Here is a 27,428-nt window from a genome sequence, read left to right on the forward strand (position 1 = left end):
AGTAGAGCACGTCAAGGTCACGATTGCCTCATCGGGTACGAAAAAGTCGAAGGGCTAGATACGCCAGAAAACGACGCGGCGCTTTCTACCAAGGACACGGCATGTGTTTTCCTGATGACGACTTGCACAATCACGCAAGGAGTACCCATACAGCAATTGCTTCGTCAGAGGCTGCAAATCTGGCTTTTCGAGACACGACTACTTGGACGATGAGAACGTAATGAAGAGGTTCGGACATTCTTGTTAACCGGGAGGGGGGTTTCGGGTACTAGTGTAGGGTTGGGTTTTCGCGGTTCATCACGAGGGATATAATACATCGGCTTGCCTGAGTTGAAACGAGGAGGCTGGCCTCCAGTTTATAGGAGATCGACAGTTTTCAGGGTATACTAAATTATGTATGTCTGTTCTTCACGTTTAACTGGAATTGAAAACTATTTAATAACACTTTAAGGCTATGTATATGCCCTATACAGACAAGATATCACAGCAAGCTATCATATAATGCACTGCTGTGGCGCTTTAGTGACGCACAGTGCCCCGTCGTGTCATGCTGGACGCCACGGTTAGTCCTCCGCAGCAGCAGCCACAAGGGAGCACCCAGATATAGTTGGAGAGTTCGTGGGAGATCAAGTATCATAAGGAAACTAGAAGACATAATGACAGTAATGATGGCTTAGAATATGATTTCTCTAGCCTCAGGGCCTTGGCTCTTTCTGAGCCCTGCAAAGTCGCCCATCTGCTGCCGGCTTCCAACTTTCATCGCTTCCCACCGCCGCGTTGGCCCAAAGCAAGTTTTTCGGGTCATACTTTCGTTTTATGGTCAACAGCCGATCGTAATTCGCGCCGAAATAGTCCTCTTTCCAGTGTGGGTTGTCAAACGTGGCCTCATTCATGTACGTGCCACCACCGGGCGTGATGTCACGAAACATTGCTTGCCATTCGTTCAGACGTTCCTCTGCCGCCCGCATGGTATCCCAGCCGGCGTCTGCCTGCCAGCCGGTACCGAGGTTCATCTGGTACAGCGAATCTCGCCACGCGGGCAAGACGGCGTTGGAGGCGGGCTTGTTTCCCACGCGGAGATGCGTTACGTTCGCTGCGATGCCGTTGATCTGCCAGGGAATGTTGCTATTAGCCACCGCACGCATTGCTGCCACCAGACTTGGGGTTTCTTGCTCCACCAAGGAGCGGGGGATCAGCCGCCCTCCCAATGTGTTGTTTGTGGAGTAGGCTTGGGGTAAAAAGTGGTTGTAGCTCTCCGCAAAGGTTGGGTGGACGGTGGTTGTCCCTGCCACCACAGACACATTGAGGGCTCCAACGTCGGCTATTATTGGCGCCAGAAGGTCTTCCACCTCGGCTGCCGCCGCATCAGGCAAGATGGCGTAGATAAGCTGAAACCCCTGAGCCGATATTGACCAGCCACTACCCAAGCCTGGGACAGCATCGAGCACCAGAGTGTACTTGAGCCACGCAGACACGGCGTCCCAGAATACCTCATCGTCTGTGTTTTCAAAGGCGAACGAGCCGCCGGCTACCGGTCCATCTGGATATGCTTTCACCGTCATCGACAGCACGACCGCGTAGTTGGCTGGGCCGCCGCCGCTGAGAGCCCAGTAGAGGTCGGCGTCTCTGGACTCGGGCGAGACTGTCAGATGCTGGCCCGTCGCCGTCACCACTTCCCACTCTAGTACCTGATCTGCCGCGAGCCCGTACTTGGCTCCTATAACGCTGTGTCCACCGCCTTGGGTGAAGCCGCCGGCGATACCCACAGTAGAGCACGATCCGGTCACGACACGGTAGCCTCGTGCGCTGGCCCCCTCTAGGAGCTCGGAGCCCGTGGCACCGGCGCCTACACGCACCGCTGGCCCTGTGTAGTCAGGGCCGCTATAGTGGAAGAAGTCCATTTCTTTCAAATTGCGCGTCCATAAGGCCAATGATGCCGCGCCTGTGGAGCGCCCCAGGTAATCGTGGCCGGTGTTCTTGATGGTGAGCCTGATGTTGTTTGCCTCGGCGAATTGGATACCCGCGATCGCATCGTCCTTGTTCTCGACGTCGATGGCATAGGACGCCAGCTGGCCCAGAACACATGTGCCATTAGGCCCAAAGAAAGGGCTGCACGAATTATTCTGCCAAAAGGAAGACACAACATTGACCGGATCGTTCACGCTGCCGTGGAAGAAACCATTAGCACGGAAGGCCATGTGTGTTATGGAAAACGGACACTATACGTCCCCATCAACTCACAAAGGTGTCAAAGAGGTCCACTCATGCTGCAGTGCGACACATGTCGAAGGCTCGAAATCGCTTCCGTAGCAGGGTTTGCCCAAGGGGACACCTGTGATAAGCCTTCCATTCACAGTTTGATTCAGTGCATCCCAAGTTTCTCTGCTCGGCCATTCCGGATCGTGTGGGAGAAAGCGGCAGTCGGGATTTGCCTGTAAAACAGTGGATGAGGCGCCAAAGACTATGCTTAGGACGACGGCTTTGGCATGTAGCATCATACTGGCGAGTCAAAGAACCTGAAGTAGGGATATGAGTACTCGTGGTGTGAATAATTTTCAGGTAATGGAACCTGGGAACGAGGTGATGCCGCACGTGTGACTCCGAAAGACGATGACAGTAGAGTGGATGCTCGTTGAACGGGTGGGACATCGGCAAAGTCCTGAAGTCTGTCTCTCCACCTGCAGGAACAACCCAGCTGGGATTTTGGAGGTTGGGGGCCTTGCTGACCATGGCTTGATGGTTTTTCTTGGGCCTGTCGGAAACAATGATTCGATGCTCTCTGGGTCATCGAAGTGTACTTCGTTTGGGTTTCTCCGGACAGCATGGCCTACGACTTCCGTATCAGAGCATAGCCTGGGCCGTATGAAGTGACCCCTAAGGTGTGCTGGAGGGCAAGCGCGTTCTGTTTTCTATGCATGTCATCGATAATCCGAAAGTACCCCCCCCCCCGAGCCAGGCATCGTGATACGCTTCGTACCAGTACGGAAATGCTGCGGTTTACTCAGAAATGCTTCGCCTCAAAGCAATGGGGGACTTCACATACCAGCGACTTTAGGTCCAGGGATATTTGCCTGTGGAGGAAAAATGTCAGCGTCGCGAATTCAACAATTTCATCTTGATACATACATCTGTATTTCTAGATACCCAAACCAAGCTGATAAACAAGTAGCCCCTGCTAACAGCCAGAAGTTATGCCACGACAATACATGGCTTCCCCCCTGAAGTGAAGAATAGTCCAGAGATGTACTGGGGGATGGCTGGCCATATTTGCAGGACTGATGGTGTAGTTGCGGCAAAAGAAGAATTAAGTCGCAAATCACATTGCGTCAACATCACTTTCTGACCATCGCAATTCTATGTTTCAGTTAGACTTCCCCCTGTCCCTACTAGGTCTAAGTTGGTTGTTAAACGTATGCCGGACAGCCGAAGCCTGCCACAGGCATCAGGACCCGAGTGCTGAAACCTGCCGACCAGTTGCCTGGCTCATTGCCTTGTTTGCTGCACTGTCAAAAACTGCGTTCATTGGGTCGATGCACCGTCAGCAATGCTACAATCATAATCTATTGATTACAGGCCATGCACGTCAGCAACTCTGCAGGCAGCAGCGATGATGATTGCAACCAACGGCAGGCCTGCAATCCGCGGCAGGCTTGGTGGCTTGGTATTTACCATGTGTTATATGTCAGCAATTAGCGGCCGTTCGATCGCGGGCTTGTCATGGCACCTTGAACGCCCTGGCGCTGGGGTCTGCGCCGTACTGCAACAGCAAGTCGACGGCTGCTTCGAAGCCCGTCTCGGCCGCCAGGTGCAGCGGCGTGCGACCCGCGGCGTCCACCACCTCATCCACGGAGCGTGTTCCCAGAGACTCTTCCTCCGTTCCTTTGCCTTCCCCGGCCGGAGTGGCGGCGTCGACATGCTCGACGAGCGTGCGAAAACAGGCCTCGCGCCGCTGCAGCACCGCCCAGTGCAGGGGATTAAGCCAGCCCTTGCCGAGGGGCACAGTAGCAGCGGTAAGGTTACCATTAGCGGGACGGGCCGCTTTTCCAGGGCTAGAAGGAGCAATGTTTGTACTGTATCTCCTTTCTGTAAAACCACCTCCTGTGGTTGGCTGAGGAGTAAATCTAGCCATTGTGTATCCAGGTCCAAGTCTAGTAGTATGTTGAAGGTGCCACAGTGATGAGATGGGGCTCAATACGGAGCTTAGGGGTGGGGTGGCAAAGTCCAAGGTCTGATGGATTAGTGGGTCATTTGGCGAGAGGAAGCGACCTCATGTCCGAGGACTTCCCTCGCACTTGATCACCATCACCTGCCCGAAGGGGGCACATTCTGCTGGTTTTGTTTCCCTGCGATGATTGGTTCGTCAGCTGCAGATCAATCAACGGAAGGGTTCAATGCAATCTTGTCTCGGGCAGTGCAATACTAATATGACAGTACCAATACTGAAGGTAGGCACATACCTACTAGGGGATGATTGGGGGCTGACCGGATAGTGGTAGATCATCGCTTGGTGCTGCACGGCGTCTTATCTTATCCCCAAAACTGGCACGTAGGCAACGGGCTATGATTCTGTCACCTTTGAACTGTGAGAGAGCGGAGAGAGAGGTTGGCTTGCCTGGTAGCTTGCTGCCACATGATGGTCGGTCGTGGGTTCGTGTGTACTGCGTGTGGTGGTACTCGGCCGCAGAACACTCTTGGTTGGCATTCTTACTGGTGTTTTTCAATTGGCTTAATTTCGAAGGATGGCTGCTTAGATAAGGCTGCTTCTAGATGAGAGGAAGGGTGTAGGTCAGCAATGGTTGCTCCTCGAACTTGTTTATGGAAACCCAGTAAGGATTTCTTAAACGCCGCTCATAACCTCCCTCATGATCATATCATCACTCTGAGTTAGACTCAATCTTCACCCATCTAAAATCAAGCGTCAACCCAGATCCAAAATGTCGTCCCCGGAAGGATCAGTCACGCCAGTTCACGACTTCGTGTCGCCTACGAATCTCAAAGTGAGGAGCTCTAGCTGCACTAATAATCTTATTCTGATCGCATGGATCAAGATGGAACCCGTAATCCTGATACATTTCTCCAGATCTTCCTCTGGATCAGCACCGGTCTCATGACAGCGACGCTTGCTGTGCGTGTGTACATTCGCGTGGCCTGCTTTCGGCGCCTTATCATCGAGGACTGGCTCATGCTGGCATCCCTGGCCTGTTTCTACGTCATGACGATTCTAGCCACTGTATATGTAGACAGCATCTACCATCTAAACCACCTAGTAGATGGATCCTTTACTCCAGGTCCGAATTTCGAGTCTGATGCTCAACATTCTCTGCGCGCCTCTGCCGCCACCTCGATCACGACCTACGTCGGGCTGTGGCTTGTCAAGGTTAACTTTCTTCTATTCTTTTACCGTCTCGGCAGTCAATTACCCAGGTTTCTGCTCATATGGTGGCTTATCTTCGCTTTTGTCATGGCCTCCGGAGTCGTTCAGATTGGCATCATCAAATTCGATTGCATGATCGGCAATGATCTCCATACGATGCTCCAACACTGTAGCACCTTGGATAACCTGTACGAAACTCGTCGTCGGTTTATTATATCTGTAGTGTTTGATGTGCTCACGGACTTTTGTAGCAAGTCAAGCCTCCCATACATCCCTAACAACCTTGAGTTATAAGTCCTAACGATAACTCATTAAAACAGTCATCTGCTTTCCCGTCTCGATACTCTGGGTATCTCGCATAAAATTCCGTCAAAAGCTTATCCTCACAGCGTTGTTCTCTCTTGTTCTGTTCGTCATCGCTATTACCGTTGTTCGCGGGGAATTCTCAACCAATATCCAAGATCCTTCGGCTGCTGCTCAGCTCAATACTTCCGCAATCTTCTGGGCTTACCTTGAGTTCCTCGTCTGTATGTTCTGTCTTTTCTTTCTCTGTGCACGTTGCCTTGGCTTTCATGTTACTTTCTAACAGATACCTGCGCCGAAGCTTTTCTCGTCGCTTGTTCTGTCTCGTTCCGCTCGCTTTTTGTTCAACAGCGGAACAGAGACACCGGCGGCGATGCGAGCCGAAGAGCACAACAACAGCGCCGGTCGACTGACTCTGGTGGCGCCAAGGGTAGCAGGCGACGTCTGGGCGGCAGGCTGCGGCAGTGGCACAACAGCATCCTCGACACCTGCAAGGAGCTCGAGGGCGCCGATGCCGACATCGAGATCAATGCCCTGCCCCAACCCGCTTCTGCTCTCATTACGTTGGATTTCTCCGAGGGTGAAGCGCCCAGCGACTGGACAACCACGGCGAACACATCACATGAAAATAGAAACGTGACAAATCGGACGAGCAGCAATGGTTCGGTGATTTCGTTGAAGACCAGGCAAACCCCCCAGAGTCAAGTGTAGAATCGGAATATTGAGCAAGAATGGGGAAGTCTAAGTGCGTCGTTTCGGAGCATTTAAAATACCTTGGCAAAGAAGATCTGCTCTGGTAGGTAGCGAATGGGTTATTTTGCTTATTTCAGTTATCCTGTCCTCGCTCAAATTTAGATAGTCAGATGCTCGGTGAATAGAGGATGGTACCGGTGTCTTGAGATATCTATCAAAGAACCTGGTGTCCAGATACCATCAATAATAGTTACAGTGGGAATAGGGCTGGATCGGGTTGCCACTCGAAAGGCTGAAATTAGAGAAAGCATCTCTATCTGCTTGGAGACGTGCCAAGAGGTGCCGGGTTACTCAAATACCATTGGTGAAGCTCTTTTGTGCCCCTTGCTCCATTGTTGAGTGAGTCCAACACGAAATTCGGCAGCCAGTTACTCAACCACCTACATATGAAAGATGTCGCACCCCGCCAGATGGGCCCTTTGGCACCACCGAGGATATCGCTTACCATCTGTCGTGCGATGTCATCAACGGGGGTAAGACCAGGCTGCTTCTTTCCTTCGCGTATCTCCGAAATGAAGGGTCGGATGGGTTCGCAATATGAGGTCGACGGCATCTTCAATGGACCTATGTGCGAATTTTCGAAGATAGGAGTGTCGACGGCGCCGATGATAGCCGTAACGACGCGCACACCGAGGGGCTCCAACTCAACACGGAGAACCTCAGATAGCTGCTTGGCTGCCGCGTTGGAAGTACTGTATATACCTCCCCAAGCGATGGCGAGGTTCCAGACAACGGAGCTATGATTGACGATGACTCCTTGGGCCTTGATGACCATGGGTGCGAATGCCTGGGTAACAGACAAGATGCTCCAGAAATTGACGTCGAAGTGTTTCTTGGCCTCGCTGATATCTGCGTCGAGGAGTGGCATGAGAAAGTCTCGGCCGGCGTTGTTCACGAGCATGTCGAGGGTGCCGCCAGTCTGTTCTCTCACATGCTCTGCACACCGGGCGATTGAAGCATCCGAAGTGACATCAAGCTCGACGATCTCGACGTCGCTTAGCTCTCGCAGGGTGCCCGCCTTGGATGTGTTTCGAAGGGTGGCAAAGATGTAGTAGTCCTTCTCGCGGAGAATCTTGACCATGGCGGCACCGATGCCACCATCGCTGCAGCCCGTGATGAGAGCCGTCTTTTTGGGAATTGCCATGGCGCCCAGGGGAGTGAAGGCAGGGGCAGGGGTGACTTACAAGAAGAGAAACAGGAGCAGTGGACGATGTACCGGAGGTTGGACTGTGACTTGTTGATAAATGACATGGGCAGTGTTTATTTGCTGGGCTTTCTGTCTAGACTCTGCCCGACCTCCACCCAACAAATCGGAAAGGAAAGGGATAATCTCCATGCATATAACTGACGTTGGTTGCTTTGTGGTACCAGTCCCCCGGTTCTGAGGTGCTTGCTCTCTTACTGATGCATCGGCCAAACGACCGACTGGTCATGCAAGGGGGTTGCGACTCGTAGAAGACACCACCCACCTTCCCAATCTCCCGACATCATTCGTCCATGGTGAAAGCGTTTCCGACCCTGCCGAAGCTCTCAACCATTGCATTGCGCCAGGATTCTTCGAAGGGGCTGTGTTTGTTAAGACCGTCCCAGTCGTTGGCGGCCTCCAGCTTGCGCATTCCGGCGCAGTGGACGTCCTCCTGGGCCGGGCCGTCGCTCTGCGAGCTTGGTGCGAAATCCCCTCTCCCCAGCGAGGGTCCCAGCTTGAAGTTATGGCGCAAGTCCCCATCCCCTTCCTGGTTCCCACAATCAAAAGGGCCCGCCCGGTTCATTTAGCTTTTTGCTGCCATTCCCTCGGCATTCGAAGTGGAGGGCTGGAGTAGCCAGGCTTCCGCAAGAAGAACATAGTGATAACCAGGTCTCCTGGGCACCGAAACGGCTATGTTATATATTGGCAGTACCACCTCTAGAGCTGACTTTATTGCAAACGATGAAATACTTCTATATACGTTTTCCAGCTTGTATGTGTATCAATAATATGAGGCAGCGAGCATCTGATGCACACCGTTTTGGGTTCAGTGTGTTAATGAAAGCATATGTACAGCACTGCAGAACCTTAGCGTACCTTGTTTGACAGTCCATAGTCATGATTGCTGATCTTGCTAGGCGAAGCCCACTCTGTATAAACATTGCCCCACTAGAAATGTCTCTGTTCAATTGACACAAGAAAGGTTAATAGCAGGTGTGGTGGCATTGAATTCTTCCTCTGAACTCCGTGGGTGCCTTGAGTTTGCTTGCTACTGCTGCAAACTCACTAACGGGCACTATTTCAGAGCCCCACGCTGATGTCTTTAGGTGGTAGTAAAGCACTTAACGCGGGGCTGGTTAATAAAACGCGTCTCAGATGCAGGTGATCTTCTTCAATGCCAATGTGCACGAAATGCTGCTGCATTTTGGACGGATGCTTTTAACACCTCACATGAACAAAGAGACTTGCTAGGCATCATCGTAAGCGCAGCCATCTCTTTATTTGAGTACGTCTTACACGGTGCGCTGCAGAGGTCCTTTTTTGCCTGCAATGCATCGTTACTTGCTTCCCTAGTCGCTTTCTTTGCTTTTCCCACTTCACGCTCCATCTCATTCGCTCGCCATGATTGGCGATTTCCTTACAAACCATGCCGTTCCAGTACAAATTCGTCTGCGATCTTTTGCAGCAACTGGAAGATGAAGCACATTCGACCAGTAAAGAGAGAACGCCAACTCGTACAATTATCGAGCGCTGGTTTCACGAACATCGTGTGCGTCTTGATGCGCCAACTGTTAACGGATGTGCGGTCATCTCCACGCTTCTTCCGGAGCGCAGGACCGATCGCGTGTATGGGATCCAAACAACGCGACTGGAGAGCATCGTCGGCCAGGCTCTGATTTTGGGCAGCTCTCGGGTGAAGGAGTTGCGCAGGTACAAAACGCCAGGGCAAGGTGTTGATCTAGGCGATTGCATAGAGAGCATCCTGAGTCGCGCGGTAAGTCCTGTAACGGCTATTAACCCCAATATCAGTCTTGACCGTGTACTTCTCTGTGACGAGCAAGCACTAAAATCTGATCACAGCCAAATTCTATACATCCCGATCGAGAGGTTACTGTGGAGGATATCGACGAGGTGCTTACGAGAGTCGCAGCTGGATGTCGGTTCAGTTCTCCAGCTATCAGGGCCTCTAACACGAGTCGCAATCCACAGTCAGAGAATCATGTCTTGGGACAGTTCTTCACTCGCCTCAGCCCACGGGATGCCAAGTGGTTCACTAGGTTGATCTTGAAGAACTACCAGCCGATCGTTCTCGAAGAACGTGTCGTTCTTCGTGCTTACCATGCTCTGTTGCCTCGGATGCTGAAAGTAAGAGATGATCTGCAGGTAGCAACCGACTTCTTGCAGCACGTCGACCCGTCACAGAGTGACCCAAAAGCCATCGCCAGTCTCCTGAAGCCTGCGCTGGGCACAAAGGTTGGCCGGCCACCATGGCTTAAGGCCAGAAGCATCAAGAACTGCTTAGATATCATTGGCAGGCGGCAAGCAAGCTGCGAACAGAAGATTGATGGGGAGTACTGCCAGATTCATGTAGATCTGAACAACCGGGACACACCCATTCAGATATTTTCTAAAAGTGGCAAGGACAGTACCCAAGACCGGCGAAGGCTTCACCCGTTAGTACCCCTTAAGTTCTCGCACATGTTATTGACGGCTAACCATGACGCAGTGCTATCCGTGACTCTCTACGATTAGGACAGCAGGATTGTCCCATAAAAACGGGATGTATTCTCGAAGGCGAGCTTGTAGTATATAGCACCAAGGCACGTTGCTTCTGGACTTACAGGGTTTCTTGTACTGACCGAAACAGGATAACAAAGTGCTTCCATTTCATAAAATTCGCAAGCATGTATCCCGCTCTGGTTCCTACCTTGGAAGCAAAAATGATTCACAGTAAGCACATCGCTCTTCCGCATGTTTCATAAGCTAACACGCGTTAGACGACACGATTATGAGCATCTTATGATAATTTATTACGATATCCTCATGGTGGACACCCAGTCAATGTTGGGAATGAAGCATTCTGAGCGAATTAAGCGCCTTGAGCGCCTTATTACATGCCGAAAGGGGTACGCCGAGATTGTGCAACGGCAGATCATATCTTTTTCACGGCATTCGGCGGCGTCTGCATTGCGAGAGGCTTTTGCAAAATGCATTGTGGCGAAGGGCGAAGGTCTTGTCCTAAAACCTGACGAGCCGTACTTCGACTTTGGAATTCGCCAAAGTCGGTTTGGGTCCTGTGTTATCAAGCTCAAGAAGGAGTACGTACAGGGCTGGGGCGACGTTGGGGACTTCGCTGTCATCGGAGCTTCGTATAACGCAGTCAAAGCGAAATCTTACAATATCTCTAACTTGAAGTGGACGCACTTCTTCATCGGATGCCTGGAGAACAGAGATCGCGCGCGAGCCAGAAGCGAGAAGCCGACGTTTGTGGTCACAAACGTAGTAGAGCTTCCCGAGACTCTGCTCCAGACGTTGCGGACACAGTGCGAGCCTCGAGCAGTCCCTTTTGACGACAACGAGTCGTTCTCCTTAGACTTCAGCGGGACAGGGGACAGCACAAAACCGACGGAAGTGTTTTTGAACCCACCCATATTCGACATGAGGTGTTTTTCATTCGACAAAGAACCAAATACCCGGTCTTGGAGCATGCGGTTTCCATACGTCAGCAAGATACACTTTGACAGGTCCTATCTGGATGCGATCAGCTTTGCAGAACTTCAACAGGCCGCTTACACTGCAACAGAAGCACCCGAGCTAGAAGATAGCCAGGAAATGCGTCATTGGATCTCTGCTCTGGAGAAAGCCGATCCACGAGGCCGAGCAGTCGATGAGGTTAGCCAGGAAACCGTCTCGTCCGGTGTCTCAAGAAGTTCCCAGCCAAGTCCGTCACCTGCCAAGTCAACCAGGAACGACAGGCTTACGAGTATAGCTCAAGGTTCTATAGGTGAACTGACACCTCGGACTACGTCAAGACAAGAATCCGGTAGACCATCTGTGGGTTTAGCCACGCCGCCCAGATCTTCGGCTACTGAGATCAAGGAGCCAGCTGAGCAGACAGATGCCATAAGTCGTGATGCTGGGTTGAGACCCGGAAAACGAACAGCAGAGACACTTGGTATTGATACTATATCCAAGAAACAGCGAAAGCCTGTCAGCATCCAAGACGAGAACTTTTATCCTGATAAGCCTTCGTCTACCAGCTCTCAGTCATGGCCACCGCGTGATCGTCGGCCGCTCGGCAGCATAGGTGGGAAAAGGTCACCTGCAGACCGAAAGTCTTTCTTCCAGGGTGCTTCCTCTCTGTTCACACGACCCCAACCACAGCCCATACCATCATCACCAGCGGGCGAGAATGGTATTGCCTCATCAACGACTAGCTCCTTTCACACCGCAAACGAGATACCGTCTTCGCCGCCGCCGCCGCCGCAACGTGTGTCTACGTCACGCAGTGAGGGCCCAGACAAGCCAGTGCCTCAGAATCCTGACGCGGAAACACAAGTACGAGGGGAATGCGCACACAAGGGCCCAGGATGCGCATTTAACAACTCGTCAATTTTACTCGCTCCGTGTATCAGCAGTTATGCTTGGGTCACCGAGGACCTGCTAAGGATTCATGGGATTGTCGATTTCGAGGTTGACCCTGAAGCGTGGAAACGAAGACCATTAACTCCAGGGACATCGTTTTCGAGCTCCCTACAGGTCTCCTCTGGTGCGCTAGGGCAAACACAACGTAGTGCTAAGACCAGCCGGGTGCGCAAAATATGCTTAGTAGAGACCCGACGTCCCGAAGCAACGCACGAGTTTCTCAAGCGTATCGAGAAGACCGGCCTTGAAAGGAGGAATGGGCGACGTGAATGGGTGGCAGTCTATGACTGGAAGATATTGGAAGACTTTGCCAAGATTGAGGCAGGGGTTGTTCAAAAGGGCCCTGATCCGTGGAGACAAAGATATGTCGGGATTGCATAACTGGAGCTCTTGAGCATTTCCAAAAGCATTGGGTTTTGAATAAGGGGGTGTACGCATGTGGCATTGGAAAAGGCATGGAGCACTGCATCGCATTGCGTTGGTTTCATTTGCATTGGTTAGATAGATACCCCAGGGGCGGACATGACTGCACCGCATGGTCAGGAGCATATTTGGAACCAAGGCGAATACCATTTCAATTTTACTTTATTCTGCATAACCCACTCGAGTGTGACAGCTACGCTGTCTTGCCCTCGTTTTCATACATCTGCAAATACGTGGCTTGCAATCTCATCTTCAGGTGCTCATCGGCAGTCAAGACTTTGCGCTCCGCATACGGGTTTCCATCGTTGGCCTCGGCCAGATCACCCTTGAACTCTTTCACCCTTTCACTGGGCACCGCAGTCAACTGGGTGTCGTTGGTCGGATGGCAGAAGTAGACAAGGCTGTAGCGCGGCTCACTGTTGGACTCGCCCGTGACCTTCTTCCCGCCGCTGCCGTCACCCTCGAAGGTGACGCGGTGCACGGTGCTACGCAGCAGCCCGTTGGTCCAGTAGGAGAGCAGGTCGCCGATGTTGACGAGGATGGGCGGCGAGGGGTCGTCTTCGGTGCCGGGCGGGCACACGGGGACGGGCTCCCAGGCGCCGGCGCGCGTCAGGATCTCGAGGCCGGCCTGGCCCCGCAGCCGGAAGAGCAGCGTCACGGAGCCGTAGTCGGAGTGGGCGCCGGCGCGGACCTCGCCCGCCTCGACGGGCGACGTCACCGCGGCCGGGGCCGGGTAGTACAGGAAGCGCAGGATGGAGCCCGAGGGCCGGCCGGGCGCGTGCGAGGCCGCGAAGAAGTCGGGCGGGGTCACGCCCAGGCCCACGCCGAACAGGTGCAGCAGCCGCGTGCACAGGTCGTGGCAGGCGGATCGGAACTGCGCGATCTCGGTCACCTGTGCGGTGGATAGGGTGGCGGGCAGCGGCTGCTGGGCCTCGTGCGCCGGGGTGAAGGGGCCGAAGTTGAAGGCTTCTTTGTAGTCACCCACGCGCTGCGAGGATGGGTCCAGGGTCTCGCTGTGCATGCCCGACCAGCCCTGGTTGTTCTTTTGAATAGTGCACTTGCGCTTCTCCTCGAGAGGGGAGGCGAACAGGGCGCGGGACTGTGTGGGTAGTTAGATTATCTAGTTTGTGTCATGGCCAGAGAGCTTCCCGCTAGACGCACCAGGTCGAAGGCATTGCTGATCTGCTGTGCTGTTATGTCCTTTCCTGTGTTTTTGATGTAGACGAAGCCATGCTCGGCTGCGGCATCAACGAGGGCCTTGGCTACGTCGAGCTCATCGGTCCCTACGGCCGAGATGTCGATGATGGGGATGACGGGTGTTGCGGCAGCCATGGCTGTGGTTGATGACAGTTCCACCGGAATTGCGAGATCAAGCGCTTGAAACAAAACTTGGCTATATAATCGCTGTTGAAATTATGTGTCTGTCGGCACACTGCCGACGAAAAAGACAAGATATCCACCGGCCAGGATTATGGTGGTTAGTGATAAGGATTGGGGATCAATTTGTATTGATCACAATACCCCAAGAAGTTACGTATTACTCAAGGAACCACCCGTGATTTCGTAGGCAGGCCCGACACACAGGATCTTCAGCATGGATCGTGTACGGTGCAGTCGGCTAGGAAAGGTGGAAAAGAAGTTGCGGCTCTTGAACCTGGTACATTTTAGACCCGAGTATATCGGCAAGCTTTATCATGGACTATACGTATGGTGCATATCTGCATCGACATGTAGCTATCTGTTTGACTGGTTGTGGCGCCACCCAAAGATTGCCCTTGCTACTTGGCTTTCGGCTTGCCTGTTACTGCCAGCTCTGCCTGTGATTGTGTTCTCTCCTTGAGCACTTCAAAGTATCCATCCCACTCATGTGAATACATCATCATTATCGCCGGTGGGGTACTGCAGGTGATATTTTGTCCCCCAAATCGGACCTCTATCTGGCAGTGGGATTTGACCCCTCGGTGCTGTGCCTGGTGCTCTTTAGCTAAAAACCGTGCACTGATTGATTTGACGTTAGGTCTTGGCGTGCCGCTCCCCTCCCCAATTTGAGCGTGGTACCTTACGTGAACAGGGGTCGAACAAACAAAAACAGCAGAAGCTACCCGCGCCTAACTCCTAACACCAACATTCGGCCGGCTTCTTTTTTGGAGCCGCTTGGAAAGGGTCCATGTCCATCTTCTAGAGCCCCGTCCTGCCGCCCTTCCACCCCATGCGATCCCGTTTCTAAGTAGGTTAGGTTGCGTGCTACTTGTGAGAGTCGTGTGAGGGAGGTAACAAGACATTCCTCCTCCGCTACTTTCCGGCTCCCAGCTTTGAAGCTGCATTTTGCAGTTCTTTTCTGAACCTCTCGTTTTCCAAAAAAAAAGACAACAGGACTTGACTTGGTTATTGTTTTCTTTTTAGACCGGCCCAGCTCCGTGTCCATTGTCCCTCCCGCACTCTCCTTCCCTCCGCACCACGTTCCATCTCCAGCTCCAGTCTGGAGCTTCAGCCTCGACCCCCGAACTACCGCCCGCCCTCGACACAACAAGCCCGACAACATCAGCAACAAACTCGGCTACAGTAGCTGCTTTGTTGGCCGAATCCCACCTGGCACAGCTGCTTAGCTGCCATCATGGCCAAAATGCCTCCCGGTAAGCAGTTTCCGTCGGCGCAACTGGGCTGCGACAAGGCCACCGCCTGCGACCTCCCTTTCACCCCCTCGGCGCAAACTACACCTGGTCTCGCGAAACAAGCCCGCTAGTGGTACTTCCATGTTGCAATGCCAGGCAGGTTGAAGCTTCCTGCAGCTAGCCAAGTGGCAACGGTGCTTGTTGCGTCCAGTGTCTCGCTCGGCATCGTCTTGTGCCGCGCGGTTCCTTGCGCTGGAGTGGGACATATGAGCAGGCGCATACCTGTAGACGCACAATTGCCCATTTCAAACTGGCTGACCTGATGCCTAGTATCGGTCCAATACGATGACCAATGGATCAATGATCAAGCCCAGTAAGTCGCCCCTTGTTCTGCTGGCGTTTGACTCTTCTCTGACCTTGCGGTACATGGTAGATCTGCCGACATATCTCAGCTCAAGGACAATGCGGTCGCGGTCGATGCATCGTACTACCTCCAACTTTTCCTCGACAATGTCCCCTTCCACGAGCCACTGCTCCCCGCCCTCGGAGGTTTGACCGGTATCGAGAGCCACATCGATGTTGATCTGGATAGCTGGTCCACCAACAAGACAATCCCCTTTTTCATCTTCAATGGCCAGGCTGTCGAAGGACAAGAGGAGGTCTCGGTTCAAAGAGGCAAGAAGGCCAATGCCAAGACGGACGAGGCTTGGGATCTCTACTTCAAGAGCGAGGCTCATTCGGCCGTCGCTGCTTTTGGTACGAGCCGAGGAGCATACCCCGTCCAGAACTTATTCCCTCTGCTCCAGGGCATCCTGAAGAAGCGCGGACTGCACTTCTTAGTGCCCCCGTTCAATGCGTGCGCTCAGGTGAGTAATGGGTGAAGCCCCCCTAACATGTGCCAGTCCCTTTGCTCACCTCTACAGCTCACCTATTTCGACATGATCGAATCGGAGCAGTGCTCAGGCATAATGGGATCGCAGGAGCTCCTGCTGTACCCGATCAAGGACTATATCATCCGCTCCATTGACTGGGAGACTGGAAAGTTCACCGCTCTCTCAAAGAAGAACATCATCAAGAGCCTGAACGTCAGCGAGCACATGTTCGTTGATGCTCTTTTGATGAGGGGGACTTCATTTTTGCCGTCATTCCCGCCCCTCGAGGATACCGGCATCACCCCGCGCCAGCCGGCTCATGTCATAGATGCCGTTAACATGCTGCGAACCTCGGACAAGCTCATTGCGACCGCATGCGCTTCCTTCGGTGACATTCTCCAGAAAAAGGACCCCAATTGGCTTAAGAAGTACCATAAGGCCCGTATGACGATTGATCACTTCATCTACATCACCGAGGCCGGCGAGCCCAAAGTCCACAACTATGATACACTGACAAAGGACAATTACGAATATCTTGGATATCAGCTACCCGCAGAGCTGTTCCATTATCTCAACGCTGGCCTCATTGGTGCTAGAGTTCCCAGCTGGATTACCCACGGCCAAATCATTGTTCCACCGACTCTGGACGGCGTCCCATCCCCCGAGTACAAGAAGCTGGTCACAACACAGCTGATGCCGCTGAGAGAACAGACTCTTGGCCTCATCATGCCGCGCCTGAACCGCGGCATACAGTTCAAGCCCGTCAACGTCAAGACCTGGTTCGACGACAAGTACTCTCATGCTATCGATTATCGCAGCGGAGGTAACAAGGCGATCGAGCAGGCCAACACGTGGTCTGTCAAGGAGGATGTCGTCAAACAACACTTCCCGAACGCCAAGCATGGTTCCATCCTGTTCGAGGTCTCTGCGCTGAAGAACGCTGAATTCGCCAAGGCAACGATCAGCAAGGAGAAGGTTAAGGGCATTGATTCGGATGACATGGTTGCATCTATGGTGATCTGGCGCTTCCTCCACCTACGGGGTTATGTCAACGACAACCACCAACTCACAGTGTGGGGAGAGGCTTTAGCGAAGTCTCTCGATGCCGTAGCCTCGGTGGCCGAACAGAACCCAGAAGACAGCTTGGCCGATGCTGTTCTACTTGCTTATGAACTCATCCGCCTCGACTTGTTGCACACTCGTAACCAGCATCCGGAACTTAACGGGTTGCCGATGAACGGTAGTGACCAAGACAAGGCAAGCTTGCTTCTGATTAGCCGTTGCGCCATTCTACTGAAGCTGCACCACGAAGCTAATGGCTACACTGGACCATTGAGCAAGAACTTCTTGCACTTCCGCTCGTTGAGTTCATCTATCCGGGAAGCGAATCGTGATCTTGTGGAGGCTACTGTGACGTCACTTCTTCTCCACGGCCAGGGAAAGAAAGATCGGAGCGACTATCTGGGCATTGGCCAGAGGTAAGAAGAACCCGCTCGCAGCCCTCAAACGGGTAAGGTGGAGACGAGAATGCTAACCCAATGGATATGTAGACTCCCTTTCTTGATGGACACGGACGTTGCTTTGGGCATTGCCATCAAGACGTTGTTAGATGACATTCAGCCTTCGGACTCGCCTGAGGTGAAAGCTAGCAAACGGGCGGATTTCCCTGCGAAATTTGTGCCGTATGCTACGGATCTCCACAAGGACCTGAAGATTGCCGACGCCTTCTTTGTCGCACTCAACGAAGGAATCAAGACACTCGGCAACGAGCAAGTTCCTGCCAACGACCGCAAGGCGTGGGAATATGCTGTGGCTTATCTCGCCGCCAGAAGATAGAATGACTGGATGAAGACCGCCATCTTGGGCCTCGACGATGGGCTCTATCGAGCCCAGACTACAGGGCCTCCGATAATAGAGATCCGTTTGACAGGTCCATGCACCCTTCTCGTTGAGTGTACCCAGAATTCTTGCTGCGCAGAGGACCATGATAGTCCCGCACTCGGTTCGTGACATAGCAAAATCAATGGCAGATCAAGAATTTTTAGGCGAAGGCGTTGGTGGTAGGGAAAAAACATGCAGTCAGCCCAATATGAATTAATGTACTCGCTCGCCTATGGAAAGGGGAAAACAAAGATCAATCATGTTATGCCACTTGGGGCAAACCCAACCTTTTGAAGGGCATGTGCGTGTCTCCGTCGGCCTATAGAAAAGATATTCGAGCATGTTGGCACGAATGTGGAAGCTGGTCCTTTTTCTTTCCCCTTCTTCGACGGAGAAAAGAGAGCTACGAGATCAATGTATTACAGCAAGCAAGCGCTAAGCCTAGAGAAGATAGCAATAACCAGTGGATAATTATTTGTACTTTTGAGCGACCAAAAGTACGCAGGTGAACTAGGCAGATTGAGCTTTTGGGCAACCAAAAGTGCATTAAGATGGAGTAGGCAGACTTGACATTCCAGGGGTTCGGGGGAGAGCGGCGTCGGTTCTTCAAGTACTTCATGGCCCACTGACACATGAGCCGTACATTAACAAGAGAGCTCGAGATGTAAGAAACACATGATATGGTTAATCGCTTTTGCGGGTTTCTCCATTATGTGCGGGATATCCACGCCTGTCGGTCTACCCTATCTGCCTGTTCGACTGGGAGCAGTGGCAGGAGAGGTTTACCCTAATAAATGAGCCTCGCGCAGTAACATCCACCCTCCTCTGAGAACCTTTCTCTGTGACGGTCTTATCTGTCTATAGTCTAGCTGCTCGTTGAGGATCGTCGCCGATGTGCCCTCGCTGGACCCTTACACTTCTCTCACAATCAACCCTGAATTTGTAGGGCAGAAGTCCTGCGAGGCAACTCGGGACCAAAGTAAAACCCGAGGAGCAAAATGTCAACCTGGCAAATGACACTCTCATGGCCATTGCTCGTCTAAGTCCCCAACGCCGGTAAACTCCATATATTCGCCCACTGGCCTGGATCCATGCCTGATATATATGGACAGTACCAGTTTCGTGATTAAAGGTATCATGCGCATTATAACGTAACGTGAAGAGAAAAAGGTAAATGAAGGAGACCAAAAGTATTCAACGACTTGCTCCCAGGAACACGCCAAAAAGTTCCTTGCCAATCAGACAAGCAAGGAGCGCTTGATGGGCTGCGGGACGACACGGTCGCCAATCTTTGTTTGGTTCTTTTGCTCGCCTGTACGGCGAATCTTGTCAAGAAGATGGCTAGATGTTGGCGTTAGTCGAATGATTGCAAGGCGGTCGATGTCTCAGTGTATGTAGAAAAGATAATAAAGCAAATAAAGATTGGGGGCGTGATGTCAATGTCAGTGCTGCCGGTTGAGCCAATGTCCCAAAACAGGAAGCAAAGGGAAGCAGAACGGAAGGCAGTCACGCCGTCATCGCTGATCTGCCAGAAGGCCCGAACCTGTAGGCGGGTACCGGGTACTGGAACAATCAAGCAGATGGGGGAAAGTAAACTTGAATAAAGAAAGGGGGGATATAAGCATACTTTATAGGCATGTGACCTCGTTCGCCCTCTGCCATGGCGAGGTTAATTTTGTTGAGTTCGCGCTCCTTGGCCTCATCGCTCGCTTCCTTCTCGTGCGCGTCGAAGTGCTTGCGGATGAGATCCTGGCCTTCTTCTTCATCAGCACTACGAACCAAGTACTCGCAATCGGGCTCTTGGCAGGTCCAGGTCTGGTTGGGCCCCTGCGCTTTCATCGAAGGTATCCTCTCTGCGTGAATAGCAATACGTGTTAGCGCCTTCGTATCACTACTCTCGAGGGTTTCCTCTTCAGAGGCTTCAGAGTCGTCCAATTCATGGTTTTCTGAGTCGGTGAAGAACTCGGATGTCTTTGCCGTTTTTCTGAACGGCAAACCATCATCGACCTCCATCTCGTCGTCACTGTCCAGGCCTCTGGGGCGTTTTTTGCCTCCCAGTGATGGGCGTAATCCCGCAGCTTTTGGAGTCGGACGACCACTCCTGATGGGAACCTTCCCACTAGTCTCTGTCACGGGCGCAGCTGAACGATTCGACTTTGCTCTTTCGGGTGCCTTCTGACGTCTTGTAAGAGCCAATATATCTTGCTCCGTGATGTGCTGAAGGGTAGGTCTTGATTTCGCATTGTCCTTGGCCCATTTGTATAACGCGCTCTTGTGCCACTCCGGACTTAAACTGTGTGCTAAGTCCTTTGCAAAGTAGGTGAATATCTCTTCCTTGGCTTGGTAGTTCTGTACTTTGCAGGACATGTAAACTCTTGTCTGCCAAGTTTTATGGTTCATGTCGTCGGGATGCTTCTTTGCTTTCCCGTGACCCAAGTCTTCCAATATCTTGGCTCGTTCTTCATTGAGAACATCGAGTAGTGTGGGCAGACCTGGCTCTAACTGTGGCATCTGATGTGCAGGAGTACGTGGTCGTAAGGCCATCTCAGATTGTGCGAAGTCGCGCATTTCTACATCAACAGGTACTTCAGAGTTCGTCTTGGTGTCCGGTGTTGACCTTTGTTTGCCTTTATTCGATCGTGTCCTGGAAGGCTTTTGGTCATCACTAGTCAAGTCAACCACAGGCGATTCAACATGTTGGCTGCTGCGGAGGCTCCTTGGTACGGCTTGGCTCTCCACAGCCTTCGATTTCCCCTTGGATTTGGACTCGGCCGAATCAGAGTCTGTAGTCTTCTGTCGGGAAGCCCGCCTCTCTGGTTCCGTTTTCGTAGCAGCTGCTGTAACATTAAGCTTGCTGTTTACCTTTTGTATAACATCTGGTACCTGTCCACTGAGCCAATTGAAGAACTGAGTATGCTTAGGGAACTGCCACAAAAGGAACAGGGCGTGGGTCTTGCATCTTTGGATAGCCTCTTCGTGGGTGACGCCATCACCAACAGCCACAGCATAGTTAAAGAGAACATTGTCGATGTCGAGAGTGATGTCCTTGAGCTGCAGCTTTTTTTGTTTACTCTTTGGCTTTTTCTTCTCCTCTTCTTGGGCCCCCGCCAACTCTGCCTCATACTGGGCAATTATGTTGTAATGGAGGATAACGGCCTCGAACATGGCACTTGCCGTGGATGTATATTTGTCCGAAGGAGCAATCTCGAACCATCCCGAGTTCCCTTGTGCCCATATGACAGGAACATCTTCGTCATTGACACCGATGGAGTAGGACGTCGATCTCGGGATTTCAATCCAGGCGGATTTGTCTTTGGCGTGCCCTTTCTGTACTGGAACGACATGGTAATGTGAGCCTCGGTTCTTGAAACAAACTTTGATGGCAGGCTTACGGTATATGACCTGGTCTTGCTCAATGTTCAGGCGACCACGAATGACGTATGGGCCTTCAAAGTCGACATGGAGCACGCTGGCGATCTCGCCACGACTGTCGTAGACCGTGGCGTCCTCGAGGAGGAAACATGGCCAGTTGTCGCTCAGTTTCTCGTCTGGTGGGTGAGCAGGCTTCAAGATGGTGTTTTCTTTCTTGAAGCGCAGGGCATCCTCGTCAACGGTCGAGACCGTTGAAGTTGAGTTAGCCCTTAATCGCCGACGGCCAGCCATGACTGTGGGGGCGGCTCGCGAAGCATGCAAAAAGTGTCTTGGGCGTATGAATGGTTGGAAGAGGCTGCATGTAAATAAGAGAGGCTCTCTATGTTGTGCAGGTTGTTGGGATGGTATAGAAAGGCAATCGGCGACATGGATCGGCAGTGGCAGGGCCGAGACATATGGCCGCGGAGGGATGGCATTAAAGTGAGAAGTAGGTGATAGTCGCATCAAATGGCGGGTAACAAGCGCGATGCGGCGCGTTGGATCTTAATGGGCCGGGCCCACCACGCGACTGCCTCCAGTGAATTGACCAGCGCTACATACGAGGGGATGGAATTCCTGCCTTCAACTACCTATAGGCGAGAAGCTTCAACGTTGGGATATCCATTCCATGGCCTTTCCTGTAGCTCTACTTGGCATGGAGGGGATCAAGCTCCAAGCCCGTTGCTCTTGCGGATGAGCCGCCATTCCACCAAGTACTGCGACTTGAGCTGCCTAACAGGGATAAATTGATTAGAGAGGGTCCCCAATGGAGGCTTGGGAGGGTACTACAGGAACCGCGGCCGCCAATCGATAGCGATAAGACCTAGGGCCCTGGCTTTTTTTTGTTCAGCAGGTGGGACCTTCCCTCTGCTGCGACGAGAAGCTTTAACTTTTCTTTGGTAAATTCTCTGAGTCGGAGAGCTGCCTTGATCGTTGCGCTTTCACTGGCACAAATTCGCATCGTGTAGACTCACCTTGCACCAGTTCCAGGTGATTGCCCCGCGCAAACTTCATTGTTGGTCTAACAACCAACTCGGCTGCTGGCATCTGCGCCAGTCTTGTAGCCACCCGTCTGCGATTTCTGCAGGATCGCATTGGATCTCCCCGCTCTACCTTGCGAATGAGAGGCGCAGCGCAATTCCTCAAGATGGCAGCGTCGCGCCCTGTTCTCGATGGCGTATTCGGTATGTTTTTCTGCTCGATCTGGCCCTCTGTTGCCCCAAGGCGCATGCTAATGCAACCCGATTTCTGTAGCTATAAACAAGCCTGTTGGTATGAGCTCTGCTCAAGTCATCCGAGACTGCCAGCACCATTTCAACCCCTCCGGCTTTTTCAAGCCCATGCTCGAAGAGGAGGCGTCGAAACGGTCTCAAGAATCAAACAGCAGACGGAAGAGGCGCGGGTTTGGCAAGAATGACCTTCGGGTCAAGATGGGCCATGGAGGTACTCTGGATCCTCTTGCTACGGGCGTGCTGATTTTGGGCGTCGGAAAGGGCACCAAGTCGCTACAGTCCTTCTTGGACTGCACCAAGACGTACGAGACAGTCGTTGTGTTTGGCGCAAGCACAGACACATACGACCGCGTCGGAAAAGTGTTGAAGAAGACGGGTTATGATCACATCACCAAGCCTATGGTGGAAGAGGCTCTGAACTCTTTCCGGGGGACCCTGCAGCAGATGCCTCCACTATACTCGGCCCTGAAGATGGAAGGCAAGCCTCTGTACGAGTATGCACGAGAGGGAAAGCCCATCCCGAGAGAGATACAAACCAGAGAGGTTAACGTTACCGAGTTGGAGATGGTGGAATGGTATGAGCCCGGCACACACAACCACCGCTGGCCAGCCGAGGATGCCACCACTTTCGAGCGCCAGTTCGCCGAGCAGGTATGGAAGATTGAAAAAGACCAAATGACCAAGGAGAAACGTACACCTGAAGAGGAGGCCGAGGAAAACAAGGCCTTAGCCGACCATGAGGACTTCAAGCGACAGGCCGATGAGAGCGTGGATGCGCTCGTCTATGACAGAAACAAGAAGCGCAACAAGCAAAACAAAAAGAATGCTCAAAAAACACCAGCCTTGATGTCTGGTGCACTTGGAGAAGCCCCACCCCCTAAGCAGGGCAGAGGCTCGAATCTGATCCCGCCTTCTCCAGACCCAAACACACCGCCACCATGGGACGGCAAGGGCCCTGCTGCGGTGCGCATCCGGATGACCGTCACGTCAGGTTTCTACGTGCGTAGTTTCTGTCATGATCTGGGTCTCAAGGTTGGGTCGGCAGCGATGATGGCCGAATTGTGCAGGAGTCGCCAAGGCGATTTCGTGCTGGGCACCGAGAACTGCCTGGAATTCGAGGACCTTAGCAAGGGCGAAGAGGCGTGGGCACCGCCGCTGGAGAAGATGTTGGTCCAGTGGAACTCCAAGACTAACAAGGCACCTTCCCATCCACCCACGAGAGCGGCACCAGCCCAGAGTGATGCTCAAAAGTCAGTTGAGGTATCGCCTCCAGTATCGCCTCCCCGAAAGCGGAAGGCGTCGGGAGGAGCCCGAGGCCCCTAGCAGCCCAGCAAAGAAGAGTAACATCCGACCCTCTTCAAGGGAAAGAAAGTCGTCTTCTCCTAAGGACAAGGATGCTACCACTGCCTAGATCGCGCAGCATTCGAAGTCCAGGGGCAATCCATCAGGCACCAACAAAGAGGAATGGAACGGGTCGAGGAACTCCCCTATCTTAGCAGAGCAACGAGAAGAAGGAAGAGTAGTCCCGACCGTGCCAGTAGACACCGAGAGGTATAAACGGCACAGCAAGACTATTGATAGAAAAGAGCCCGATAGATAGAAGGCATTGTTCATTGCATCAGCCAGGCGTTGGGAGGTAATCAAAAGTCACTACAGCAAAGTTCACCAAATCGAATCTTCCATATTGCAGTTGCCCTAAGGAACAATTTGTCTTGCCACTGACGTCACAGAATGCGCGAGCATGTTCTCGTGTGCCATACGCGACATGATGCCTCTTGTCTTGCAGTGCAGAAGAATTGCCATAACATACGTTGGGATATCAGAAAAGCCTCTGAACATTATATACCTAGCACAGCACAATAGTATTCAGGGGCATTGGTACCGTATACATACTTCGTACATACATACATATATATGTACATACTTCATGCATATGTATGTATTCACAAGTCTACTGGATACAACGTTATGGTCCTATAGGTACCATTGAACTTGCTTTTCTGGGTCACGCTAGATGACAGTCAGCCACCTCCGCAGAAGAAAGTTGATTGTAGTCTTTTTTTATTATTCTTTAAACATGTACACTATGCGATAGCTCTTTCAGAGAGCAGACATATGTGTTCTTCATCCCCCCTATTACCATTACACATATATGGACGAGGATTAATTCGTTCTCGCCGTTTATTCGTACACAATCTAAAGCAGGATCGTAGATGCCGAGGCTCTGCTTCCCCCCCTATGTTCTATTCTTTCCTAAAATTTACCCGCGTCACACTTGAAAGTGAGAGGGGGGCGCGCGCGCGAATTGGATGGCTTAGAACTTGCCGACCAAGAGGTTCTTGATCATCTCGCGGCCGGTGACGACGGTGGTGCGCCAGAGGGTCGGGAAGTCGAGGGTGGAGCTGAGGCCGTCGGCGAAGCCGAAGAAGAGCATGGGCGGGATCCAGCCGCGGGCGTACTCGAGGGCGAAGCAGGCATCGGGCATCTTGTACTGCTTGACGGTGCCGCGGCGCAGGTGGTGGACGGAGCCGGCCGGGTAGATCTCCGGGTCGTACTCGCCGGGGGTGTAGGCCCATTGCTCGCCCGTCAGGATGTGGAAGTAGTCGTCGGCGGTGTGGCGGCCGGTGTGGCCCTCGGTGCCAATGGCGGTGCCGAAGATGATGAGGTACTCGGTGACGCTGGCGTGGATGATGTACATGGCGCCCATGGCGCCGCCGGCGTTGTTGAAGATGTACTCCTCGTCCAGGTTGACGTTGTTGGGGTGCAGACCGTGCAGCTCCGAGGTGATGTAGCGCACAATGCCGCGGGTGTCGTTGCCGTGCGCCGCGATGCCGCGCTTGGCCAGGTCCTGCAGGTGGTCCGTCTTGAAGATGTAGAAGGCGTTGGCGTTCTGCTCGACCAGGTAGACCAGCGACGAGAGCACGCCGATGAGGACGGCGAGGTAGGTGAAGAGTCTCGTCATGGCTGCCGAACCGGGGTTTTCACAACAATGTATCAGTATATCCAATTGGAGGTGGCGAGATACCGAGAGAAGCAATTAAAGGAGTGACTGAAGGAAAGGAGAGATGTGAAAGAAGAACATTCTCGATCGCGACGAGAGAGAAAAAACTGCGCGCGCGCGCACTTGGGGGACCAGCACTACTATTCCCATCGGACATTGCAGGCTTATTACTTTCCATTATGGCCAGCACTAACTGCCATCCGGCAACCGGGATGCTGCATTGGCATGGCATGGCTCGATGCTGCTTTCCAATCATCAGCCTGTCTGGCGACTCGGTGCTCCTCTTTGCCTGCAGCTCAATTTTAGTACAGATTGCATCCTTGCGCTAGAACCTCCAGCGCCCCACTCCTTTTTTCCCAGCTCCCAGCTCAAGCCCGCTCTGTTCAGCTCCCCTGGGAGATCGCGGAGGTAAAGTGACTAAAACTCCGACTTGCTGTAGCTTGTCAGGAAAAAAAAAGTTGGTAGGATTTCTTATCGTGCCTTGTGAAGCGTTGACATCACACATTCCACTCCACCGCCGCCCGCCCTCTCTCTCGACGACGATGGCGCAAACAATCGCCATTCCAGGCCAGCTCTTGGGCCCGTCGAACAAATACGTCGCCGGCCCCGGCACCCATATCCACGAGGCGAACCTGTACTCGTCGGTGCTAGGCACTGTGACCGTTGCGCAACCCGAGAAGAAGAGCGTGCCAGGCCCCGCCAAGCGCCTCAACAAGATTGCCGGCCTCCCGTCCGCGCCCGCCCAGCAGCTACCCACCATCTCCGTCTCCCGGACCGGCATCTCAGAAAAGCGCGAGGTGCTGCCCGAGGTTGGCAACATCGTGCTCTGCCGCGTCACCCGCATTCAGCCGCGCCAGGCCACCGTCGCCATCCTCGTCGTCGGCGAAACCGTGCTCGAGGCCGAGTGGCAGGGTGTCATCCGCCCCCAGGACGTGCGCGCGACCGAGAAGGACAAGGTCAAGATCTACGAGAGCTTCCGGCCCGGTGATATTGTGAGGGCGCAGGTGGTAAGTCCTACTCCTTTTTGGCTACTCATATGTTAGAACCAGGCGGTGTTCGTGACCAGGTGGGCTAATGTGGCTGTTTGACTAGATTTCCCTGGGTGACCAGGCCAGCTACTATCTCGCGACCGCAAGCAACGAACTCGGCGTCATCATGGCCACGAGCGAGGCCGGAAACAACATGTACCCCGTCAGTTGGAAGGAGTACAGAGACCCGGAGACGGGCATCAATGAGAACAGAAAAGTCGCCAAGCCATTTTGAGAGGGTGTGCTCGCAAACTCGGCTGCATAAATACATCACCACGTCCAATGAATTCCCGTCAGTGAAATCGTGCTGAAATCGAGTCGGAACTGAACCACCGGCTCTCGAGCCCTTTGGGGGCTTAAAGTGTGGCATGTCGCGACGTGAAGGCGGCATTTCGACGCCATGACGACATGTATTGGTCGCTGTGTCGACTGGTTCATTACACGGAAATGAAACGCATTGGCTGCTGCTGTATTGATTGAACTCTTGGTACGGCAGTTTCAAGTTTTAACCTTGATTTGAAACAAAGCCTGAGAGAGTGCCCGAAGCAATGGCAACTGCCCACGACCATGTCTGGAAGGCTACCGTCGAATTGGCCATCTAAACAACCTGCTATCATCAATCCCTGGCGAGGCTAAACCCGAGTTCCCACAGGGGGGTATGGGGGTTATTGACACAACTAGTAAGCGCCAAGCGGCTGCAGGAATAAACCGTACTTTCTCCATTAACAGGACCTGTCAGCCTGTCTTGATTATTCCACTTACTCCAGGTAACAACAGTCAATGGAATAAAAGGATATTTTCCTTAAAACTGCTTGTTCTTGAGACTTGACCGGTTGATTCTCGCAGGGGCTTGGGGCCTTGCGCTGTTGCAGGTAGGCAGGAATAACGAAGAACCACCCTCCCAATCTGTCGCACGAAATGGACTAA

At 52.8% G+C, this 27,428-nt stretch overlaps 12 protein-coding genes across 12 annotated transcripts; 5 read left to right on the plus strand and 7 right to left on the minus strand.

Moving 5' to 3' along the window:
* Positions 1 to 695: 695 nt before the first annotated feature.
* Positions 696 to 2,198, minus strand: PG985_000663 (fad fmn-containing isoamyl alcohol oxidase protein; the record flags this gene model as incomplete). Its single annotated transcript, XM_066820432.1, has 1 exon — positions 696 to 2,198. One exon carries the CDS (start codon positions 2,196 to 2,198, stop codon positions 696 to 698), a length of 1,503 nt encoding a protein of 500 aa, XP_066691311.1.
* A 1,517-nt stretch (positions 2,199 to 3,715) lies between these two features.
* Positions 3,716 to 4,129, minus strand: PG985_000664 (uncharacterized protein; the record flags this gene model as incomplete). The annotated part of the gene is made up of 1 exon (XM_066820433.1): positions 3,716 to 4,129. One exon carries the CDS (start codon positions 4,127 to 4,129, stop codon positions 3,716 to 3,718), a length of 414 nt encoding a protein of 137 aa, XP_066691312.1.
* Positions 4,130 to 4,934: 805 nt separating this feature from the next.
* Positions 4,935 to 6,388, plus strand: PG985_000665 (uncharacterized protein; the record flags this gene model as incomplete). The annotated part of the gene is made up of 4 exons (XM_066820434.1): positions 4,935 to 4,997; positions 5,081 to 5,576; positions 5,695 to 5,901; positions 5,964 to 6,388. 4 exons carry the CDS (start codon positions 4,935 to 4,937, stop codon positions 6,386 to 6,388), a joined length of 1,191 nt encoding a protein of 396 aa, XP_066691313.1.
* A 295-nt stretch (positions 6,389 to 6,683) lies between these two features.
* PG985_000666 (uncharacterized protein) lies at positions 6,684 to 7,574 on the minus strand (the record flags this gene model as incomplete). Its single annotated transcript, XM_066820435.1, has 1 exon — positions 6,684 to 7,574. One exon carries the CDS (start codon positions 7,572 to 7,574, stop codon positions 6,684 to 6,686), a length of 891 nt encoding a protein of 296 aa, XP_066691314.1.
* A 343-nt stretch (positions 7,575 to 7,917) lies between these two features.
* Positions 7,918 to 8,199, minus strand: PG985_000667 (uncharacterized protein; the record flags this gene model as incomplete). Its single annotated transcript, XM_066820436.1, has 1 exon — positions 7,918 to 8,199. The coding sequence occupies one exon, from the start codon at positions 8,197 to 8,199 to the stop codon at positions 7,918 to 7,920; it is 282 nt and encodes a 93-aa protein (XP_066691315.1).
* An 843-nt stretch (positions 8,200 to 9,042) lies between these two features.
* Positions 9,043 to 12,422, plus strand: PG985_000668 (ATP dependent DNA ligase domain-containing protein; the record flags this gene model as incomplete). The annotated part of the gene is made up of 5 exons (XM_066820437.1): positions 9,043 to 9,390; positions 9,477 to 10,069; positions 10,123 to 10,240; positions 10,264 to 10,346; positions 10,394 to 12,422. The coding sequence occupies 5 exons, from the start codon at positions 9,043 to 9,045 to the stop codon at positions 12,420 to 12,422; spliced, it is 3,171 nt and encodes a 1,056-aa protein (XP_066691316.1).
* A 235-nt stretch (positions 12,423 to 12,657) lies between these two features.
* Positions 12,658 to 13,796, minus strand: PG985_000669 (2OG-Fe(II)oxygenase superfamily protein; the record flags this gene model as incomplete). Its single annotated transcript, XM_066820438.1, has 2 exons — positions 12,658 to 13,563; positions 13,626 to 13,796. 2 exons carry the CDS (start codon positions 13,794 to 13,796, stop codon positions 12,658 to 12,660), a joined length of 1,077 nt encoding a protein of 358 aa, XP_066691317.1.
* Positions 13,797 to 15,078: 1,282 nt separating this feature from the next.
* On the plus strand, positions 15,079 to 17,784 carry PG985_000670 (XPG I-region protein; the record flags this gene model as incomplete). The annotated part of the gene is made up of 5 exons (XM_066820439.1): positions 15,079 to 15,097; positions 15,407 to 15,449; positions 15,510 to 15,942; positions 16,000 to 17,426; positions 17,499 to 17,784. 5 exons carry the CDS (start codon positions 15,079 to 15,081, stop codon positions 17,782 to 17,784), a joined length of 2,208 nt encoding a protein of 735 aa, XP_066691318.1.
* A 1,617-nt stretch (positions 17,785 to 19,401) lies between these two features.
* PG985_000671 (uncharacterized protein) lies at positions 19,402 to 21,492 on the minus strand (the record flags this gene model as incomplete). Its single annotated transcript, XM_066820440.1, has 1 exon — positions 19,402 to 21,492. The coding sequence occupies one exon, from the start codon at positions 21,490 to 21,492 to the stop codon at positions 19,402 to 19,404; it is 2,091 nt and encodes a 696-aa protein (XP_066691319.1).
* Positions 21,493 to 22,387: 895 nt separating this feature from the next.
* On the plus strand, positions 22,388 to 23,795 carry PG985_000672 (TruB family pseudouridylate synthase; the record flags this gene model as incomplete). The annotated part of the gene is made up of 2 exons (XM_066820441.1): positions 22,388 to 22,424; positions 22,495 to 23,795. The coding sequence occupies 2 exons, from the start codon at positions 22,388 to 22,390 to the stop codon at positions 23,793 to 23,795; spliced, it is 1,338 nt and encodes a 445-aa protein (XP_066691320.1).
* Positions 23,796 to 24,786: 991 nt separating this feature from the next.
* On the minus strand, positions 24,787 to 25,434 carry PG985_000673 (C-8 sterol isomerase; the record flags this gene model as incomplete). The annotated part of the gene is made up of 1 exon (XM_066820442.1): positions 24,787 to 25,434. The coding sequence occupies one exon, from the start codon at positions 25,432 to 25,434 to the stop codon at positions 24,787 to 24,789; it is 648 nt and encodes a 215-aa protein (XP_066691321.1).
* A 581-nt stretch (positions 25,435 to 26,015) lies between these two features.
* PG985_000674 (3'-5' exoribonuclease CSL4) lies at positions 26,016 to 26,736 on the plus strand (the record flags this gene model as incomplete). The annotated part of the gene is made up of 2 exons (XM_066820443.1): positions 26,016 to 26,480; positions 26,566 to 26,736. 2 exons carry the CDS (start codon positions 26,016 to 26,018, stop codon positions 26,734 to 26,736), a joined length of 636 nt encoding a protein of 211 aa, XP_066691322.1.
* Positions 26,737 to 27,428: the final 692 nt, after the last annotated feature.

This window comes from Apiospora marii (genome assembly GCF_038362585.1).
Source record: "Apiospora marii strain CBS 49790 chromosome Unknown utg000001l_segment0_segment0, whole genome shotgun sequence".
NCBI classification, from domain to species: domain Eukaryota; kingdom Fungi; phylum Ascomycota; class Sordariomycetes; order Amphisphaeriales; family Apiosporaceae; genus Apiospora; species Apiospora marii.